Raw genomic sequence first — 20,666 nt, 5'->3', positions numbered from 1 at the left:
AAATTATTTTCCTGACAATATTCGATTGTCTTCTAGTTTTCATTCTGAAATTTGGCATCTTATAACATGCATATATGCCATTAGTGCATTTTTTCGCTACATTTACATGAAGCAATGATAAGGGCCTTCATGCTACAGTGAATAACTGAATATATTGAGAAGGGCAAAAGTAACGGTCCAAAATTCTTACTTAGAATTAAGGAATATACCAGAAGGCAGTTGCAATAATAAAATAGCTATACCAGTACCAAGTCTGCAGATCTGTGTCTTATATTGTGTGCTGATTTTTACTCATTGGTTTGTTGATTTGCTAACTGTTTTACACCAAGAAGGTATGTGCGTGCCATGTAGGTTATTCCTCACTCCTGTACTCTGCAGTCTGGCCTGATGACTAGTGTGACAGTCAGTAGTAAAAGGATTTCAGAATGAGATACGGATATTCCCAATACCTGTATATCAGAAAGTTTGTATGATGCTGCCATTGCTGCTCCAATTTTCTGGCGCGGAATTGCCATTTTACCCTATATTCATAATTCTTTCTGTCCTTCCTTACCTGGTCTAGTACACAAGTGCACAACCAGATAACGTCACAATTGAGTAGCTGTGGTCTAGTATACAAAGGCATCCTGTGGTTGTGCACTTGAATACTAGACCTTTCTTACATGCTAAAGTATGTCTACCTGCAAGCCTATTTTCCATACATGTTGCCCCAATGTAAACAAAATTTTAGGTCTAGCATTACAATTACAAGACTGTATTACTTAAGCAATAAAAAATCAACGCCAGGCCTTGTCTGCAACTCAACCAGTTCAATCACTTCACTTGGCAAAGCACTTACAAGACTGAAAACGCAAAACACTTGTAACTACTTAAGCGTGACGAATTTTATTTGAAGCTGATCAGATAAATAAAGTTGGTTGTCACGACAACAGGTGCAATTTTTATTTATGGTTGAAGGATTATGGATAAATAAGTAAAATCCACTGTAAACACTAAACAGTGATTAAACTGATTTTTTTCCAAAATTATTTTTAAATTATTTCAAAAGATGTTTTAAATAAATATCAAAACATTTCAAGAGAAAGTACAATTAGTCTCAAAAATTACAAAAATAAACTTTTGATCACATAGAAATGTTATAAAGTTGCAGAACACTGAAGTTCCGACTCACTTTGTTTAATTTTATTCATTGTGTTTTTTTAGATTCGGCTAAATCTACTTAAATATACTGAATAAAATATAGTTTATTTGTTGTTACCTACAGTGCACACTTGCATATCCCAGTATAGGTACCTTTACTTTGTATTGATTTCCTTTAGAGTTTAGACGTTTTAATGAATAGTGACCATAGATATTATATAAACACATAAATGTTTATACAATGTCTATAATAATGTACAGATAGGCTACTAAAAATCTTAAACCTCCAATAATTCGCCGTAGAAGGTTACTCATTAAAGTCAATGCGATTTCCAAAAATAACCCTCCTCTAATCAGTTGCTTTGATCATGATAAATCATCAGCATCGGAAAGACTTTAGCTTCTTTTTAATTATTCATTGAATTGATGTCTGTTAGATTACATAAAATTGTTACTGTGGCTTATCATTCAGAATACTATGCATTCAAAAATGAAAAAAATCCTATTTAATATGATATGCTGATCCCATTGCGCTATTAGCTACTTAATTTGTGTAAAGTTGTTAATGCTTTTTGGCTCGAGAGATAGCATTTAACTTAGGTTTACTCAGATATGACTTTATCTACTAAACTGTTTTATTTTTTATTTCCATTGAGCTGTGAAACTAAACACTCGTTAAAGAAACTCGTACGTGTAAGTTATGCCTAATCGTGTATGTCGATCAATGAAAACAGTTGACTATATGTTTATGCAATGCAAAATGAAGTAGTCGTTGACATAGTCAGCCCAGCCCAGCAATGCAAATTTTATTTTCATAACTCAACGTTGATGCATTATCCAATAACGGTCTCTCTGTCAGTTATATCGAATGTGTTGGAAAATATTTCATCTTCACTCTGAGTAGTTCTCTCTGAACACATAATACTTGTGCTCCGATGTCCTGCAATACATGATTATTAAGTCAAAAATATAAAATGTCTATTTATTAACCTGCGGTAATAAACTTATCTCATTCAATGTCAAGCCAAACGCACAAACATCTCCCTTCGGGATGGCTTCAAAATAATGTTAAGCATTGATCTAGGTTTAACATATTTTCTCACTCTGACATCGGGCAAATTCTTGAGTTGGTATTCATTTTATTGATTGCCTTCATATCAACTTCACACAAATTGAAATCAAATATCTGAAAGCAATAATCCTTGGTTTTACTTCTGTGATTATAGTACCGACATAAAAAAGGATTTGGATTAGTTATATAACGAATACTAATAACAACTGTTGTTAGATTTCAATGGTTGCATTAATAAATCTTTATTATTAACAAAGACAAATAAATAAAATTCGTAGACAAAAAGGATTTGGAACGAACCAAAAAAAGTAACAAAGTAACAAAAGCTTAAGTAACAAAACATAAAAAATCTTTTTGTATCCTACTTGGAAATTTTGACGAATTCTTTCCGGGGTGACACTTTTAGGAATTGCAATAATGTTTCTTTGAACGAGGTATCTCAGCGCTACTTGGGCGGCGGTTTTGTTACTCTTGGCTGCAATCTCGAGCAATTTGGGATCTTTTAATAAAACCGGATCATCAGCTTTCATACCCCTTTAAAAATAAGACCAACTTGGTTTTACGAAAGAGTGGAGCCCACTTTCTTCTAAAAATATGCCATAATGGATGCAAAGAAGAGTAGACTTATAGGTCTAGGTTCAATAAAATAACTAAAGTAGGTTCAATACTAACTTGCATAGGCCAAAGTCCATAACCTAACAATCAACCGATAATTTATTTACAAAAAAATTATCGTTTCAACAAAATGAGTTACCAAGGTCTGTCTCCGCATCCAAGAGGACAATATCCCGTCACCGCGATGCATTTTTCTTGACAATAGTTAACCAGAGATTCACCAGTGAGGGAAGGATGAATCTCGAACTGGTTAACGGCTGGTATGACCGAACATTCCTTTAAGATTCGGTTGATTTGAAACTGGTTAAAGTTAGAAACACCGATGCTTCTGACCAAACCCTCCTTCTGCAAATCTTCCATTGCCTTTAAGGAAACTCAATTAAAGTTAATTAAAAAGAAATTTAGTTCTCAAAATGTTTCCATAATTAAATTTGTCTGATAAAAAGCAAGGAATACCTTCCACGTGTCGACGTAATCCGTGTCGTCAAAGAGAACCTTTCCATTTTCATCTTTAGGAAATGCTTCTGTTCCTCTCTGTCAAATAACAATAACACTTAACTGAGAGCAGAAGTTGATGGACAATCTTTGACTGGTTTAAATATTGCGCAAAAGATAACCAGTAGGTGTATACCAAATTTCAACGTTCCTTATAAAATTTTACCTTTTGAAATCCCATGGGCCAGTGTATCAAATATAGATCAAGGTACTCAAGCTGCAGACTCTCGAGTGTCTTCATCAAAGCAGGCCTCACATCTTCAGGTTTGTGGGAATTGCACCAGAGCTGACAATAATAAAGAAGATATTTTTGTGTGTTGTATTGTCCGAAACGCTTTTGCAATTACGCTAGGGCAGACGGGAACCAGCGAAAAGGCCATACCGGAAATCACCATGACACAAAAAACAGCTGGTTGAAAATGGAAACTCCATTTTTGACAATTTTATAGTTTTTATATGATTTTGAGAATTTGGGCGGCATCAGTGGTCCATGGCATAAAACGGAAGAACTTGTCAATTTTAGACAGTACTGCCATTACGGAACGCGGATTAATCATGCATGAACATTAAGGTACAATAAAGAAACCCACTATAGAATCATAGATACGCTTGTGGTTAAGACTGATTCCAGTGAAACGATATTGACAAAATCAATGGAAGGTGTCCAATAAAAACGAGCTACGTCATAACGAGTGAAGGCAGCTTAGCCCAGAAAAGGACCGTTGACACCTTGTAAAGTCAGTGGTTCAAATTAAACAAAATCAGCAATAGCTTATCGTATACAAATGCGCACAACTGTTATTCATCTAGATAGAGCATTACTGATCAAGAAAAACGTTCTATCAGTCAAATTTGCTGCAACTACCTTATCAGTAACAAATATGTCTTCGCGTTTTACAGTTTTGTCGTTTATCTTGTTCTTAATTCCAGCGCCGACCTCCTCTTCATTGAGATAACGATACGCGCAGTCAAGGTGTTGGTATCCACATTCCAGTGCATATTCTACCGCTTTCTGAACCTTCTTCTTATCTGACTGCCAAATCAAATAGGAAGTTTTAATAAACCCCTTTGGCCTATTAGATATCGTTGTATACCAAGCAATGCATGATGCTACAAGCTTATATCTGACCACTGGTATAAGCTCTATGACCGTGCTCAAACAAATGTTTGTTTACTTTCTTATACGAACCTTCCATGTACCCAAACCAAGAATAGGCATGTCGTATCCTGTGTTTAACTTCACACTTTGCATTTTTCTGAGTTTACAAAAGCACTGTGAAAGCCTAAGCCTCCTGCTACTTTTATGCAGTTAAAAACCTAACTTTTTTATAAAAAACAACTGTCAGTATTTAGATATGTTACAGGCGTATAACCGCAATAAGTGACAAAGTTTATTTCGTTCAGCAAAAATTCAACAAATGCACTAAATTTCAGACTTTTTCACTGAGTTTCTGCAACCATGTGTCTGGCAAATTATAGTTCCTGCGCATCCTGTTATACAGCTATACACGGAAATTTGTGGTCGCTGAAACGATCATTTTTTTCTACGAATGCTGTGAATGAATGCAGCTGTAAAATCAACATGAATTGTAATGCCCTGTCTAATGTAGTTTGTAAAGCATGAGCATGAGCATGAGCATGTGTACATGACAGGCTTGTCCATGGGACATTTTTTTCTGTCCCATCCCATCCCATCCCATAGCAATTCATGCCTGTCCCATCCCATCCCATCCCATGCCATCCCATCAAAATACAATTCAATAAATGTTATTAAATTTATGGAAATTTAAGTCTAATGTCTATTAGAATTGACTACATGTACAAAGAGAGATACAAAACGACAAAATTTATTGACTTTGTTAACTTTAAAGTTCAGAAAAGTTGTCTATCTATGACAATTTATTATCATTGGTACTCATATTCCGAGTCACTGTGCTCATTTAGCAAATTTTCAATGCCATGGGAATTGCAATTCGTGCTGTCCCATCCCATCCCATCCCATGGGACATTTCCCATGGACAAGCCTGGTACATGAGCACAACGACGTTTTGGAAAAGATTGACTGTGCCCATTGCCCAATGTTTAGTCACCCTTTTCTACGTGCAGCGTAACAAATTTATAGGCTTTCTAAGATTCTAGGTTTCTAAGTTGACAGAGTCTTTCAAGAAATTTTAATTTGCAGTACACTTAATCTACAAAAAGTATAGAAAACTAATTATTAAAGAATATAAGTTAACGTCGGCAACGTCGTAGGCTACATTTGAGATTGGACCAAGTTTGTAGGCTTTCTAAGAGTGACTGTAACAAAATGGAGTAAAACAGTTTGCTCAAATGCTTTATTGATCGTCAAATTGCCATTTGAATCGATATACTTAGAAAATCATGATTTCCACTGTTGTCATAAACATGAAATTATAAGCCTGTGATTTGTGCTCTTCAAAGATGGTTGAAGATGACGAAAGCAAATTTTAAGATGGCGAAATTGACAAAACATTAGATCGCCAGCAGATGAACAAACTAAACTATGACAAAAAAGCTGGGACTTAACACTCGAACTTGTAGGCCTAATCCGAAGCAAGTAACAGTTTAGCAATCATCAGTCACTAGCAGGCTAACCCTGTCCTTTTAATGGAGAAAATTTATTCGAAAAAGGGGTAGTTTAAGTAATAAATTATTATTAACCATGCATAGTATATTTACCATGTTTGTTTCTCGTTTCGTGCTGTTCAAGTCATTGCACAGTTAATCGTATCCCAAGCGATTCTTATTTTGCACTGCATTAAATGACAATACAGAGCGCTTGTAGCGTTTCTATATTTCAACTTTCCCTCTTATTTTGTAGCAATCAAATTCAAATTCTGATGAGAAAGTGACGTAGCACCGGTACGAGACTTGGTAATAAAGCATAGTTTGATAAAAATGCTTTTTTACTTGGGATACGTATAGGCTTTGTATAGTTCTTGGCAACTAAAAAACTTGTCTCGGCTCATTCAAATAAAACACTTTTTTAAAGTGGGATTTACTGGAACTTAGGCTATATACTTTCTACTTTCTTTATGTTTTTGTCATTAATTTTTTTCGATTAGACAAGTAATTGTTTATGTAGCGGCATGTACCACTACAAAGTCACCAGTGAACTCTGAGCAGAAAAACAGGCAAACGAGAGCTGCTTCGCCGATATTTACTCTGAATATCGCTGTCAATTTTCAATCCAATGGGCTGACACATGTAAGCAGTCCAATGTGTGGGAAAAAGTAATAAAAATCTGGCTTTTGTGTAGCACCATTTATTAGCAAATAATACTAATATTATACGACAACAGTGGATGATATATACAGTGTACACCACAAGGTTTTCTACTATTGTTAAAAAAATAAATTCATAAGCGACATGAAATAAAAGATCCTCACACACTGGCGGTTAACACAGTGAACTTCCTTCAGAAAACATGTGTAATTTATGTAGAGATAAGTCGCGTATGTGTGAAGGTAGATGCATTAAAAAGCAGTTGGAATTAGGATTGACAAGTAGTTGAAAACAAAGCTTAAAATAATTATATGATTGCAACTCAAACAGGATATTATGGTTGAACTCGACTGTAATCTTGCTAACTCATCATAAGAATGACCAAACCGTGCAAAGGATAATTGTGGTCCGTTCACACAAGCATTAAAACTTGACACCACAATCCATGTAAAGCTCCACTAAATTACAAGCAACACGAAATTGTGTAATTCATTGTGACGTCAAAATACCAACATACCATAACAAGGGTTCGAAGAATTACGTGTCTATTTGTGACCGGGCTTCCGAGATCTGCTGTCACCTACCGAGCTTGAACTACCCTTAGACGCCCTCCACGAGCTGGCAGAAGAGGGTCTTGAAGTGGGTTCTCCCGTTGAGAAGGTTGGGTTAGGCGGTGGGGCTCGGCTTGAGAACTGGGATCTTCCCGACGGGTCTGGGGTCCGGGTGATACGAGGTCGACTGCTGAAGGCCGACTTGTATTCCTTGGCTCTAAATACACAAAGTAACTTTCATGGAGCGTCAAAACTCAAAGCCAATAATGATAAAGGAACCGCCTCCAACATTGTCCAATGTCCGTGCTTTGTTGAGCTGATTAATTTTTTTTAAATCGGTGTCAGTCTATTCATCTAAGCTAAAGTTAATCTACTGTAATTAATAGTGAATGAAATACTGTAATTAACTTAACTGTAACAACTGAAATACAGCAATTTACTTAAATTTGTTGCTAACAGCAGTAACAAACAAGTCCAATGCGCAAGTTATTTCGTTTTAATCTCTAACTTGTTAATTATGCTTCCACACAAGAATTGATATCGTAGTAGCAAGAGTTCTTGCAGCCACAGCCGAAACGCTTGTTAGCTGGGCAGGTTACAAAATATTCAACATTATCCCAATAAATTTCCACTCACTCGGTCGACCCTTCCTTGCTCGTAGGAAGTGTGAGGTTGTTTTGTGCCGGTAAAGACAGGTGACGCTCCACTCCTGTCAGCTGACTCATGAGAATCGAAGCCTCCTGGTCGATGGGCAACTGACGAGATCGAGTCGATCGAGCAGAGTTGATTTTTCTGAACAACGACATGTTAAGACTAGAAACTCTACGCTGCTATCAAAATTCAAAACTAGCAAAACCATACCCATTATTACAAACCATACCCATTATTACAAACTATACCCATTATTACAAACCATACCCGTTATGATTATCTTTATCAGAACTGGCAGGTCGGCTTGACCTTGGGGTGACTTGCCCCCTAGACCCCGTTCTGGTAGGCGGTCGGTTTCCACTGTTTGACGTGGGACGTGTATTATGTCCCATGGTGCTTGATAACACCAGCTGTAATTGGTAGAAAAACAACATAAAAAACAAATATTTTAACAGGGTTCCAGGTTGATTCGACCCAGGAGTACCCAACCAAAGCCTGTGGGCTGAAGAGTCCTTAAGTTGAAATGTTTTGGGTTGAATTGACTGACCACCTCTTAGCAGTTTTAGATAACGTGGTGCATTTACTGCATTCTACCTATTTACAACAATCACTATTGAACACAAATCGTCTGGTTTTGACAGAAATTCTCACGTTGTTGGTGTAAGAAGATCGGAGATTTGATAATGAGGTGTCGTAACTTTCTCCAAGTGGTGGAGCTAAATTTCGTGGCGTGCGGACGGGGTCACGTGATGAAAGAGCCCCACGTTGATGGCTGGGCGTGGTGGGGCGAGTGGGGATTCCCGAATCAGGTGCAAGTGATTCAACTGCTGGGTTTCGAAGAAGCTATAAATAATGTTGCAAAAAGCATTCAAAACAAAGCCATGTCCAAAACAATAAAAGACTAATTTTATTGCAACACACACAAGACAACCGACGGCAAAACAAATATAAACAAACAAACAATAAACAAACCTTCATGTCTGTGACTTCACTGTTAAACATTATTCCAAGATAATCGGAACACAGAAGCTGTTCTCCACTGAATTCATTTGGACGAGGTTGAATTATTTCATCTTTATCCAAGTCTGCCTCCATGGCATCTTGATCCTTGCAAAGTAAAATGTTTTAATTAAAAAGTTGAAGTTTGACCAACTGTGATTCAATGTTCTTAAAATGATGCACAACCATAGAATTCTTAAATATAATTATTTCCAGTGTATTCTTAAACACTGCCACGCTTTCACCGAAAAAAAAATCACATACTCGAATCTACTTTTCACAGTTTCTTGTTAACCTAACTTAACTGTTATAACATAGTAACCTAATCCTAACCTAAATCTTTCCTTTAATATAAACCTAACTCTAATTACACCCTAAATGGCTAAAATCAACTTTTACATCCCCATTATCCTATCTTTAACAACAGGCTGCGTGACCTACTTGCGGAAAAAGACTCATTCTTATTCTCAAATATATCTGTTATTCTTCCACTGAAGTAAAAATCCGAGGTGATTACAACATTGGAAAACCACCAACCTCATCATCATCTTCGTCTCCTTCATCATCTGATTCCCCGAGAACGTCTTCCTCATCCGACGTCTTGTTAAGTTGCTTGATGATGAACTCCAATTGGCGCTTGAATTCCTCCTGCTCTCCTTCCATTGAATCTCTGCGATGTAATAATCGACAGAGTATGACGTAATTATCAAATATTCATGACGTAATATTCATCAAACGATTCAACAGTGAAAACTGCAAATGGATTGGTTTTAAGCAAAATCTGTGCCAAGCTCTGACCTCAAAATAGCTTCAAGTCCCATACCACGAGCTTCTTCTCTCACAACAGGATTACTCAACACACTGTACAGGGCCCCGTTCACATACGGTCGTATCTCGAGGTTCTCGTGTCCGAGAAGATCACTCAAAACCTGGTAGTGGATTACGTGCCACAAGTAGAGCATAAAAGAATTAGAACTAAATTTGCTGACACAACAAAAAAGGCGATATCACCAAACAGCACAGGCTTCCATCCTTCAGTGCAGGTGGTATAGAAAATACATTGACCGTGACTATCATAATATTGAGATCATGCAATTTGGCATTACCACATAGACACAAAATCAGTTATAACTTTGCTGACTTTTAAAACAAGAGATGCATCCTCTCCACACTTCTGCTTCCCGCTTGTTCGAAGACAAAGATTCATGAGAAGGGCAACAGCATATTCCAGCATGTAATCAGACAAACTGTCGTGTTCAGAGAGAATGGTGACCAACCAGCGAATCAAGCCACCTGCAAATACAACCGGTAAGAACAGAGTTACTTTGGTTTATTTTTGAAACTAGTAAGATCTCTTTTGATATAATAAATTAATAAGATAAGCGGAATATCGAAAGCACTTTGGGGTTAACTTTTCTTGGCACAAGCTCCGGTGAGCATCAGGTGTACTAAGAGATCGTGAGCCTTCATCTATTTGTACATCTGATAAAGTAAGCTGATGCTTGCGAGAGCTTGTGCCAAGAAAAGTTAAATCTAGAGTGCCATCAATATTCTGCTTATCTTATAATACGCAGGGTTAACGTGGCTTCACCAGCTTCAACTTCGAATACAGATCTCTTTCGAGATGGTTATGGCCATGAGTATATTCTCTCACCCCTAATCATGACGGTCTGCAGGGGTCGACGAAGACTGAGTTTCTGAAGACAGCCAAGTAAATGCTCTTCGAACACGTGATCTGTTGCATTATGGGAATCATCCATGTCTCGACCTCTCCACAGAAACTTCTGCAGGATCCCGATTCCATCCGGATCTTCGCAGAGGTACGCTCTCCCTGGAAGTTGTAACAAATCACATCACATTTTCCAGGAGCAAGGTTTTGAGAATCACGGTGGACGTGGTGGGCCACACAAAGCGAGTTTTTTCCCAGCACAAACCTTTCTGCAAAGACGCGAGGGCATTGTAAAGCCTTGCTGCATATTGTTTCACCACGACATCATATGATTCAAAGAGCCGAAGCATGTGACGCTTGTCGTATGGCGTTCCACGAGCTGAGTGCTTGGCATTGCATTGAAATATATCATTCTCTATGTAAGCCAGCAAAACTGTGTCTCGCTGCTCTCCAGGTGATGATCTGATCACGAGGTATTGCTTTAGTGATTTTCCATATAAATATTCATGGGTGTCTTTGATATCATTGTTAATTTTATTCTTAATATCACGCCAATGTAACATAATCATATTACATAGCGGAAAAAGACTACAATTTTTTTAATTAAAGCCAAAATTTAACTTCTAATTTCGTTCGCTTTCTTAATGAGAATATGAATAAAAAAGCAGTTGCTCAAGTCAATGACAACTTCATGAAGAAACCTGGTTAGTCTCCAACGAAGAGCTTGAAGTAGAAATGCTTTCAAGCGATCCGATCCCATTTGCAGGTGGGAAATAATTTTGTTGAAATCGAGAGAGGGAAGCAAATGCGATTCATCTCGTCCAACAAAGCTGTAGTGGATGGCATGATATTTATTTGACAGCACGTAAATACATTGAACAAAGGTGTTGGATACATTGTGAAATTAAACAGATGTTGAAAGTGACACTAACACATTTTTTGTAATATAGTGCAGACCGTTTGTCAGTTTTGTTCACAACTGTTAAAACAGTGAGTTTTTGATTTAAACGAACCTGTCCGGAGCAACGGAAGCTCGCAAAATAGACGAAGCTGTCCCTGGTCGAGTGAAATCGATGCTGGTTGTGTTGATACTCGCGGCAACCGATCTTCCACTGAACAATCGAGCACAAATCTGCTGCAGGTATTCCACAGTAACCATCTTGCCGTGAACAGTTTGCTCGAGGGAGTCCACCAACTCTGCTGTGATGCTGATCAGGGTGTGGTAGTCAGCCTTTGAAGACAAAAAGGGCAGTGACCATGTTTTTAGGGTCTGGCTTTGATGAATGTTAAGAAATTTTAAAGACTGCAACTTTTAAAGACTAACTGCTGATTTTCTGCTGTAGTTGCATGAGCATAAATTTTGAGATTGATCGGTTAGACCCAAAAAAACATCTTAAAAACATTGTGACATTAACCGATCTCCACCATTGTCAGATATCCATCTTCTACCGTACAATTATCTACACGTACTACCTTTACCAAATGCCACCAGTCCACCATACACCGTTAGATGTCTATACCTTATGTTGCCTGACCAGAGACCACTTTCTTTCTCGGCCAGGATACATTACAAGTACCTCCTAGCAAATATTATATCACAAGACCAAGAGATCAAGATTCACACCTGGAGTTTATTGAAGCGCTTCATGTACGCACTGCACCGCTTTTCTGCTTGTATAAGATGTTGCTGCAGCGTCTTAGTCGCTTGTTCTGAAGCATCTTCTGCCACCGACAATCGACCTTTGTTTTTCTACAAAATCATAAGTTTTTAATCATCCTGTGCTAAATTTAACAAACCGCAAGTCAAGTTGCATTGTTTATTAGAAACTTACCACTAACGTTATCAGAAGTGGGGGGTCTGTAGCTGATAATGCTGCAGTCAAAAACTTGTCTACCCTCGCGCGAAGGTCAGGAACCCAGTAAGTCTAAAGTGAGTGAGTAAGCAGAGTAAAGGCTTGAAAATTATACTAACATATTATTGACTTCAAATATGATACAGACTGTAGCAACATAATACAACGATAAACAACTGCTCCTACTATACAGTTACATACAACGTAGTTCAGTCACAAAATCTAACATAGATCTAGTTGCACTCACTGAAAATATTTCTTTAAATGAGGGGTGTTGCACAGGATTGGGCACAAATGGTAGTGCGTAAAATGGCAAAAACTCAGTTGTTTGACTGAGATCAGAACCTAAATAGTTTGCATTGACAATCGAAGTTTACATTCATTGTCATTAAGTGGTGTCAGTATAATTCAAGCTATCACCTATGAAGTACAAAAAGCACCTTTCGTCTCAAGATATTTCTTAAATTGCATCATAGCTTGCTCCACAGCTTGACTATTCTAAAGCAAAGAAAAAAGAGCATAAGGTGTAATCAAAGTAAACATTTCTGATGTATAAATATATTGCTATGCAAAAAGCACATGCTACAATGCAAAACCTACTGCTCCAACAGAACCAACTCTTATTGGATAGACGGCAAAATGAATGTGAATGTAAAACTCCAGTCGCTGGCACGTCTGGTCTTTGTTTCGAATGTCGTTTGGAACGTTCTGTTCCCATAATGACCAAAATGCATTGAAATTGGCGCTGTCAAATTCAAGCAGGATATTGTTCTGCAAAATGTAAAATAACTCAAAAATCGGCGTCTAAAAACATAAAAATCAAATTATACTTAGCTTTCACCATAGCTACATGCTGTAAACATGATGTAGTTGTTGTTGCAAAGTTATATATAATCAAGTTAGAATGACAAAGTTAAAAACCAAAAACATTACAAAATTGACTGACATAACTTCAATGCAGAACTAAAGAATTCTGAAATACCACGCTACAGATAGCCAAGAAACCATTTTTTAGTCAAATAATAAGAAAACAGCAGTTCGTTCATCAACCTGTGCAGTTAGTTTTGAGCCATCTCCTTGCACATCATTGCCTGGTGGAATCGACTTTCCTTTCTCATTGCATTCCAGTTGTAATGAATAGAGTGCTTTTTCTAGTCCAGCAAAGCTTAGATATTCTTTTACAAGTTTATTAATTTCACTTTCATACAAAGGCAAGTCAGATGACATTTTCATATGAACTAGATCACTAGATGATTTTCTGCAGATTTACAAGACATGACTAATTTGACCTCACCATAATATTTTGTAACCGTAACCTCTGCAATAACAAATTTTCAGAAGAAATATGTTGAGTATTTGAGCAATTAAATGTTAAAAAAAAACAAAGTGGCCTAACCTAACAATAACATGACATAATAAAAGTTTAAGTTATTCTGTTGGCTAGAGCTGGAAATAATTTAAAAAACAAAGTAACTATTTCAACTCGTCTATGACTGCCAGACTGTAGAGCTTGGCATATAGGTGCACTCAATAACTTCTTTTCAAAAGCTTCAGTGTCACACTTAAAGTGCATTATTTTGCACTTAATCACTTGGACATAACTTTTGTGCACCCAAGTTTTGAATTGATATATAGATTGATTAAATCAAACTGTGTACAGTACTGCGAGGTTCACACTTCTATTGCATCTGAGCATTTATGCGCATAGCACTTGTCATTTTTGGTTGTTTGGCGCATCCAAGATCTTGCTGAAACTGAATACGTTCAAACTCTGCAGTCCAACGTGACCAGCAGATTTCCGTTGACAGGTTACATTAATGATTCTCGTTTCAGAAGATGAAAGAATTCCAGTGGAATAGGGAAAATGATTAAGAATTGATCATGAATGCTGAAAGTTGCGTCATTTGCCTGTTCAAATCTCGTCAATAATTGACTTTATTTTTAGTCCAGATTTATTTTTGAGGTTAGTTAAGCTAGTCGTGAAAGTTTGGGTTGAAGGGTATTAGTTAGATTTTGGGAAAAAATATGTCGTTTTACGTTGAAATTTAGCATTCATTTCAATTTGCAGTCTAGCTTAGTGACTTAGTCATGAAAAGTGAGAGCTTGGTTTAGGCTAAAGCCTTAAAAGGGATTAGTTTTAGGTTAATTTAGGGTATATACACTTTGGAAAGTTTTGTGAGCTAGCCTACAGTATATAGTATAGATTTGTCATTTTTGTTGAAAATTTCAATTCATAGATTAATCTATTTTCGGTTTACCGTATTCGTAATGCCCTACTTCAGTAAACGGCGTCCGAAAAAATGATTGTCTACTTCAACACACAGCACAAACCACTTTGTTAACCCTTTCCTTCCCAGCGATGCCATTCGGCAACATCAACTTTTGTGATGCTTTTCTCCCTTATCCGCTGCCATTCAGCAACAATGGGAACATTAGGTCATAAATATAATCTTATCAGACTGCTCTGAGACTTTTGTTTCGCTTGACTAATTTTTAGTTTTCTTGGTTTGCTTTGACTAACACTCGTGCTCAGAGAGCTGGTAGAAACTGCTAAAAGTGCAACATGTTGAGTGAGAGTTTATAAGGGATAGACAGATTATATTCCTCAATTTTGTTTGAGAACATGTTGGTTAGGAATGGCACAGCTTATAACCAGAAGGTCAGACTTCCATTTCAAGTACTTCGCTTTTAGGAATTTTTTAATTTTCGTTGTTGCCAATCGGCAACAATGGTAAGTTAGGCGAGTAAGTGTAAGTGATTTGGTGTGATTTGAAGGATTGATTTTAGCTTTGATTATTGCTGCTTATCTGTTAAAAATTACTGTTTATAGTTCCTTGTGTTCCTGTTATATAAGATGGCTAAGAGATTTGGAGTTGATGACGTGATTAAGTATATTTTTCTGCCGGATGGAATTGAGTCAGATCTAGAGGATGGCGATGACGATGAAGAGAAAATGTATGTTGATGATGATCTCGTTGATCCAGATTATAATCCAGCTCAAGATATAAATGCTGGGCCATTAGAAATTGAAGTGGAGGAAAGTGGCTCAATCGACGAGGAAGAAGATCAAGTATTGTTAAGTTGCATCTCTTCTGAAACGGACGCGGGGGAGGACCAAACTAATACACAGCAGAAAAAAAAGTACAGATGGAGGAAAAAGCCATACACATTTCCAGACGTTTCTTTTAAAGGTGAATTTTCAACTCCACCAGATGAAATCCCGACACCATTGCAGTATTTTAAATTATTTTTAAACGATGATTGCATGGCGTACATAGCAGAGCAAACGAACTGTTATGCTCTGGCTAAAGATGGAAAAGTTGTTGGTACATCGGCAAAGGAAATAGAACAGTTCTTTGGAATATTGCTATTTACAGGAATTTTTCCCTGCAGAGCATATACCACATACTGGTCCAATTTTTCTCGCTTTCCTTTGATAGCGGACATAATGTCAAGAAATCGCTTTCAAGATCATCTCAGATATATTCACTTCAATAATAATGCCGAAATGAAGGCCCGTGACCACCCAGACTACGATCCACTTTTTAAAGTGTCCCCTCTTTTGAAAAGACTGCGTGATGCCATGTCACAGCTTGAACCTGAAGAGCGCCACTCTGTTGATGAACAGATGATCCCTTTCAAAGGGCGTTCTGGGATCAAACAATATATAAAAAATAAGCCTCATCGTTGGGGCTTCAAGGTATTTGCAAGAGCAGGCATGTCTGGTATGATTTACGATTTCATGGTTTATACTGGCAAAGCTATGAAGTTGCCTGGAAACCTAGGCGTTGCTGGAAATGTTGTCATGAGACTTGTAAACAATCTTCCAGAAGACAAGAACTTCAAAGTGTATTTTGATAACTGGTTCAGTTCGGTTGATCTTGTATGTCTACTCAAACAGCAAAATATATGGTCAGTTGGCACCATCCGATCAAACAGGCTGAAAGGATGCACACTAAAGACTGATAAAGAACTGAAACAGCACGGACGTGGAAGCCTGGACTACAAATGTGAAGATACTGAAGGAGTTAGCATTGTGAAGTGGTGCGACAACAAAGCTGTCCACTTGATTTCGACGTACTGCAGCATTGATCCAGCAGACAAGTGCAAGCGCTGGAGTGTTGCTGAGAAGAAAAGGATCGATGTGGAGAGGCCATACGTTGTGAAAGAATATAACCAGCACATGGGAGGAGTAGGCCTGTGCGACATGATGCTGGAATTATATCGCACAGACATCCGGAGCAAAAAATGGTACATGCGCATTGTGTATTATTGTTTAGATGTAGCAGTGCTAAATGCGTGGCTGTTATATCGTAGACATTTGGCTCAGAACAACCAGCCAAGGTATCTTCCATTAAAAGATTTCCGTAGCAGTATCGCTTCTGCTCTAACTTTGGCAGGAAAGCAAAAGATAAAGAAACGTGGTAGACCATCTCTGAATGATGAAAGTACATGCTCTTCAAAAAAGACCAAGAAAGCCCTGCCAGTTACAGATGTGCGGTATGATGGTTTGCACCACTGGCCTCATCATATTGCAAAAAGAATGCGTTGCAGATATTGCCCATCTGGCTACACCCGGGTGCAATGCAGCAAATGCCTCGTAGGACTATGCTTGAATGAACGCAACAACTGCTTTATGGCCTTTCACACCAAGTGATTTTGGCCAGCAGAGAGTACGTTTTGAAAGGCAATAACTTGTTCTTTTCTGTTTTATGACAGCCAATTTGCGGCGCCAGTTATATGTATTTTGGTTTTTTTAACATGTACTAAACGATAACATTACAATTGTGTTAAGAAATTATGAAGTGTTTTGTGAAAGATTACAGATATCCATACCATTTCTTACCAATGTTGCCATTTGGCAACATTACGCTGTTGCCAAGGCAACCAAAATTTCCGAATTTTTTCTTTAGTTTTGGTACAAGGAAGACAAAAGTAACACATGGCCTAAATTTCAGAATTTTTGAAGTAAGGGAAAATAATTCGGGAAGGAAAGGGTTAATTAGGCTAGCCTTCAAAGTAAGTGGTTTGAGATTAAGTAAGCTATGTTGTCAAAGACTTCGCATGCTGAGAAATATCCTATTTGTAGCTGTTGTCATTTTTCTACGCCAGGTTATAGTAAAGAGATAGAGAAGATGTTGAAATATCGTTTTGAAAGATTGGCTTGGAAAACCAATTGAGTTTTGTAGTTATAGTGGCATGTGTTTCAACATTACGACTTTCATACTAATCAAATACTGATAACAGTCAATTGAATGAAACTGCAAAACACTGATAGCATACAGATAAAAGTATATTTTGGGAAAGTTTTTTTATTTTTGCGATGACATGTGTGATGAGTGTGCTTGGCAAGCCGAGCAACTCAATAAAGACTTTACGGATTGATGTAAAACATCATTTCTTGAAACATATTTTCCACGATGACCAGTAATGAACAGTAGTTTCACAATGAGATATTTTTCTGCTTCTTTTACTTTCGTGCTTAAAATTTTCCAGTTTAGATAATTATGTACAAGTATTTTATAATATTTTGTATTTTCTTGTGTAAAACTGTTAAATTTACAGTATTAGTTTCTTGTTATCCTATAAATTAATTTTAGGTCGGTCACATTTCTACCTTTATTTTTCTTAAACTTTGAAATTATCGTTTTTGACAATTCATCTAATCACTCAGACCACCCACTCATTCATAGGTATCACAGACATTCCGTATTATCCTTTCATTCAGACTCATCCGTTTTTACAATTCCTGTATAAATTAATCCCATTTGTTATTTTTTTTAATGTTAGAATATCTCAGTTAACTAATTTTCAAAAACATTGATTTTATCATTTTGTTTACAAAATGTCAGTTTTTTTAAATCTGTACTGGAATTTCATAGAACTTCTAAATCACAAATTTCCAGGTAGTTCCCCCGCTGAATTAGCGGGAAATGGCACAAGTTACATAACGATACGCAGGACTGCAGAGTATGGCCGTTTTCACTGTTTCAGCAAGATTTTGGATGCGCCAAACAACCACAAATGATAAGAGTGATGCGCAGAAACGCTCAGATGCAATGGAAGTGCGTTCACTTGGTCAATGTTAAAATCCATTGAAAATTGAGTTGGGTGTTGGATGTTTTATCATAGGCCTATTTCATTAAAGATGCCACTATTTCACGGAAAAAATTGTGCGTTCGAAGCTATTTTTTACAGTTTCTTGATAACTAAACTTAAATTTTATAACATGGTAACCTACCTGTTTCCTTTATTTCAGGTTTTTAGTGAGATCCTAATTTTTTGTCAAAAAATCGAAAATTTGAATCAAAGACTTAGCATATATCAATCATGTTGATTTAACAGTTATCGAAATACATATTTCTTTTATTAAGTTACCAACTATATTGATTGCTGTTATGGAAACCAGACATTGCAAAAGGTTAAATGGAAAGCAAACTTGTTCAAAAACGGAAGCCTTCGACGAAAAGACTTTGAAAAGAAACATCAGAAAAACTAAGCATAATGGAAAAGAAATGATATCAGCTTCAGAAAACATCTCGTTGCAGGATTATAAAGTAAATGTCAAGAAAGACGTCAGTAATGAAGATCTTTCAACCTCTGATGACTCAGTGGATACAGATGAAGATGAGGAGAGCCATTTGCAGGTGATTAAAAGGCGACAAAAGATTCAACAAAAAAGGCAAGAGCTTCTTCAACGCCTTGATTTACATCAAGCTGTTGCTAATTTCAAAGCCACTTTAAAACCTGTAAGGGTAGCGCCTACTGCATCAAAATCAGCAAAGAAAAGACATTGCGTAAAAGCCTTTCCAGCAAGAAAGTCACTCAGGTTGCAAAATAAACAACCTGGTTCGGAAAAATATGCGCTCAGAAATGTTTCCAGTGTAAACACTGACGAATATGAACTAAATTTTCAACAACCAATATCATATGATGAGCACCCTATGGTTGCTATAGGTTTTGATCCTGATCATAATGAGAACGCAAGTGATGAAGAAGTGTGCTTTGATGACTACAACAAGTTTAAGTGCCGTTTATCTAAAGGATTTGCGAATGAAACCAAGAAAACTAGTGTTGCTGCTGCTACAACAAGTGTTTCGATTACAGCTAACACATACATAGAAAGTATTAAAAAACTTCCATGCACTTGGGAGAAAGTCGTCGATAATAGAATCTTCAGTCTTACTTTTAATCCCAGAAACGACATGTTGATTTTAGCTGCTGGTAGCAAGTCTGGTAAGGTTGGAATTTGGGATCTAAACAATGCAGACGCAAATGACGGACTGTATAGCTGGTCCGTTCATACTAGACCAGTGTCTAACTTATTGTTTGCAACGGCATCCCCTCATCTTCTTTATAGTTGCAGCTTTGATGGTGTGCTTCGTTCGTTAGATCTGCAACATCAAACATTTCAAAAAGCGCTCATGTCCAGCAGCAGTATGTCTCTATCTTCATTTGATTTTCAAGACATTGGATGTGATGTCATTATTGTAGGATGTTACAGGGGAGAAGTTGTAATTTGTGATCGGCGTCTGCAAAGCAAGATTGACACACACCAAGCTCACGATCGAGTTGTGAAGTGCATATCCGTACATCCCCGGCATAGAAACTACTTTGCTACTTCAAGCAATGATTGTAAGGTGAAAATTTTTGACTTTCGAAAGCTTGCTAGGGAAGTAAAGTGTTTGAATGAGGCACAAAAAACTGTGGACTCTGCATATTTTTCTCCCTTATCTGGTGACAAATTGCTAACTACATCACTTGATGACAAAATTAGAATTTATGACAGTTCAAACATTATGGATACTCACATGGTTGCGTCTGTGAACCATAATAATTATACCGGAAGGTGGCTTAGCAATTTTCGAGCCATTTGGCACCCACGGCAAGAGGATATTGTTGTTGTTGGAAGTATGAATCGGCCAGTGCGACAAATAGATATATTCAACGGCAAACTAAAGTACATGCATTCTTTGCAAGATGAAAATTTGCATAGCATTTGTTCACTTACTTGCGTTCACCCTACTTATGACGTTTTAGCTGGTGGCAATTCAAGTGGAAAGGTATACACATTCGGGTCGTAGATATCAACACTTCAAGCCACACATAATGATCTGCCAAACTTATGGTATTTATATCAAAAATCGGTTGTAGTTGAGTCTTTTTTCTGACACACTATATATAGCTAATACTAACAATGTGTATATAAAGCTGCTGTGCTTAAAATTATTCAAGTTAGTTATTTAAAAAAAAAATAGGTATGTAAATGTTCTTTCATTTTTCGCTAATATTTCTTTCATATTGTTATTTCGTATTCATATCTTCTGTATTAACTTTTTAGTACAAAGATCTTCAAAAATGCGTTGTCAATGAAA

General features: G+C 37.1%; 3 protein-coding genes across 3 annotated transcripts; 1 reads left to right on the top strand and 2 right to left on the bottom strand.

The window, feature by feature from the left end:
- Window positions 1-1,927: 1,927 nt before the first annotated feature.
- Window positions 1,928-4,674, bottom strand: LOC143459702 (aldo-keto reductase family 1 member B1-like). Its single transcript, XM_076956942.1, has 8 exons — window positions 4,512-4,674; window positions 4,188-4,355; window positions 3,489-3,608; window positions 3,284-3,361; window positions 2,967-3,190; window positions 2,578-2,746; window positions 2,244-2,326; window positions 1,928-2,080 (listed from the first exon to the last, which is right to left on the bottom strand). The coding sequence occupies exons 1-8, from the start codon at window positions 4,572-4,574 to the stop codon at window positions 2,032-2,034; spliced, it is 954 nt and encodes a 317-aa protein (XP_076813057.1). The 5' UTR covers window positions 4,575-4,674; the 3' UTR covers window positions 1,928-2,031.
- A 1,914-nt stretch (window positions 4,675-6,588) lies between these two features.
- On the bottom strand, window positions 6,589-13,602 carry LOC143460504 (lisH domain-containing protein ARMC9-like). Its single transcript, XM_076958026.1, has 18 exons — window positions 13,342-13,602; window positions 12,892-13,062; window positions 12,732-12,789; window positions 12,539-12,636; window positions 12,271-12,363; window positions 12,063-12,188; window positions 11,452-11,669; window positions 11,140-11,268; window positions 10,704-10,900; window positions 10,424-10,600; window positions 9,911-10,062; window positions 9,568-9,698; window positions 9,307-9,439; window positions 8,743-8,877; window positions 8,422-8,613; window positions 8,038-8,180; window positions 7,756-7,911; window positions 6,589-7,336 (listed from the first exon to the last, which is right to left on the bottom strand). The coding sequence occupies exons 1-18, from the start codon at window positions 13,522-13,524 to the stop codon at window positions 7,114-7,116; spliced, it is 2,715 nt and encodes a 904-aa protein (XP_076814141.1). The 5' UTR covers window positions 13,525-13,602; the 3' UTR covers window positions 6,589-7,113.
- A 4,609-nt stretch (window positions 13,603-18,211) lies between these two features.
- LOC143460920 (WD repeat-containing protein 76-like) lies at window positions 18,212-20,666 on the top strand. The gene has a single exon (XM_076958610.1). It carries the CDS (start codon window positions 18,690-18,692, stop codon window positions 20,373-20,375), a length of 1,686 nt encoding a protein of 561 aa, XP_076814725.1. The 5' UTR covers window positions 18,212-18,689; the 3' UTR covers window positions 20,376-20,666.

Source organism: Clavelina lepadiformis, chromosome 5 (assembly GCF_947623445.1).
Source record: "Clavelina lepadiformis chromosome 5, kaClaLepa1.1, whole genome shotgun sequence".
NCBI classification, from domain to species: Eukaryota; Metazoa; Chordata; class Ascidiacea; order Aplousobranchia; family Clavelinidae; genus Clavelina; species Clavelina lepadiformis.
This window is presented reverse-complemented; position numbering and strand designations above follow the sequence as displayed.